The 1,409-nt window shown below is 49.8% G+C and overlaps 1 protein-coding gene across 1 annotated transcript; it reads right to left on the reverse strand.

Annotated features, from left to right (window-relative positions):
• Positions 1-338: 338 nt before the first annotated feature.
• Positions 339-1,055, reverse strand: LOC145413679 (uncharacterized). The gene has a single exon (XM_080283335.1). The coding sequence runs from the start codon at positions 1,053-1,055 to the stop codon at positions 339-341; it is 717 nt and encodes a 238-aa protein (XP_080139461.1).
• Positions 1,056-1,409: the final 354 nt, after the last annotated feature.

Genomic DNA, 1,409 nt, shown 5'->3' on the forward strand with positions numbered 1-1,409 from the left:
CTTGACAACCTGGTCCATAAATCTCTGAAACGTTTGTGCGGCGTTTCTGAGGCCGAAATTCATCTTTATGAATTCAAAAAGGCCAAAGGGGGTGGTCACTGCAGTCTTGGGGATTTCCTTCTCTGCCACAGTGATTTGGTGGAACGTTCTAACTAAATCGATCCTGGAAAATACTTGGCGGCCGAGCAGTTGGTGATGGAAAGCCTGGATTTGGGGAATGGGGTATCTATTGGGAACTGTCATCGCATTCAATGCCCTGTAGTCCCCACATGCTCTCCACTCACCGTGCTGTGCCTTAGGAACCATGTGTAGAGGGGATGCCCAATAGCATATGAAGGTCAAATGGTGCCCTCGTCGAGCATCGCCCGAAACTCCTTTTCCGCTGCCTGACGATGTTCTGGGGGATGTCTGGGACGGGCGAAACAGGACGGCCCGGAATTGATGGTGCAATGCTCTACACCATAGTTTGTGCAGCCATGGTTGGGGGTCTGAGAGGTCAAGAGGGGAAACTGGAGTAGTATGGAATCGTATGAGGACTCCTGATGAAGGTGTGTAATGAGTGGCGGATTACCAGCACACCCGGTTACTTGGATGAACGAGTTTGAGGGTCTGTGATATAGATTCCGTCCTCTGGTATCCACTAGCAAGTCATGTGCCTCCAAGAAGTCAACACCAACAATGGGTTGATTAACGTCTGCGACAAGGAATGGCCAAGTAAATGACACTGGTTGGGCGAGTGCCACATGACGGGATTCTGTGCCGTATGTGGCTATGGGGGTGCCGTTTGCTGCTCTCAGGTCAAATGCGGGCTGCTGAGCCGTTTTGTGGTCAGAGGTAGGAGGGACTATACTGAATGCGGCTCCAGTGTCAATAAGGTATTTTGAGCTGGAGATGGCGTCTTTAACCCATAGCAGTTCCCTGGAGCCAGTGGAATGTGGCGTGACTTTAAGTGTGCTGATGATGACAGGGCGTTCGTTGTGCATGGCAGGGGACACTACTGGGATTGTCTCCCGCCATATGAGTTCCCCGTGAATATGCAAGGTGGTGCACATCATCTAGCTTCCATGCCAAAGCACTTGTGATAGGTACACAACACAAAATCGTTCCTTGCTGTTTGGGGATTAGCATTCCGATCATGGTTCACTGGGGGAACACTGTTGGAACACGGAGGGGCTGGGGAATGATTTGCAACACTGGGGGTGTGAGTGGTGAAGCCACTTATTTTACTTTCCAGTTTATCTATTCTATTTGTTAAATTTGTTAATAAGGTACACAGCTCTGACATGGAACCGTTTTTGTTAGTAACACTGTTCACTGACACCACTGTTTCACTCAGGGTAGCACTGGGGGCTATGACAGGGGGGAAACAGGTGTGTGCACTTACTGGATGGATAGTGTAATGCTGCTGA

Source organism: Coenobita brevimanus, chromosome 97, assembly GCF_032717465.1.
Source record: "Coenobita brevimanus isolate Jiangsu-jjx chromosome 97, ASM3271746v2, whole genome shotgun sequence".
NCBI lineage: Eukaryota > Metazoa > Arthropoda > Malacostraca > Decapoda > Coenobitidae > Coenobita > Coenobita brevimanus.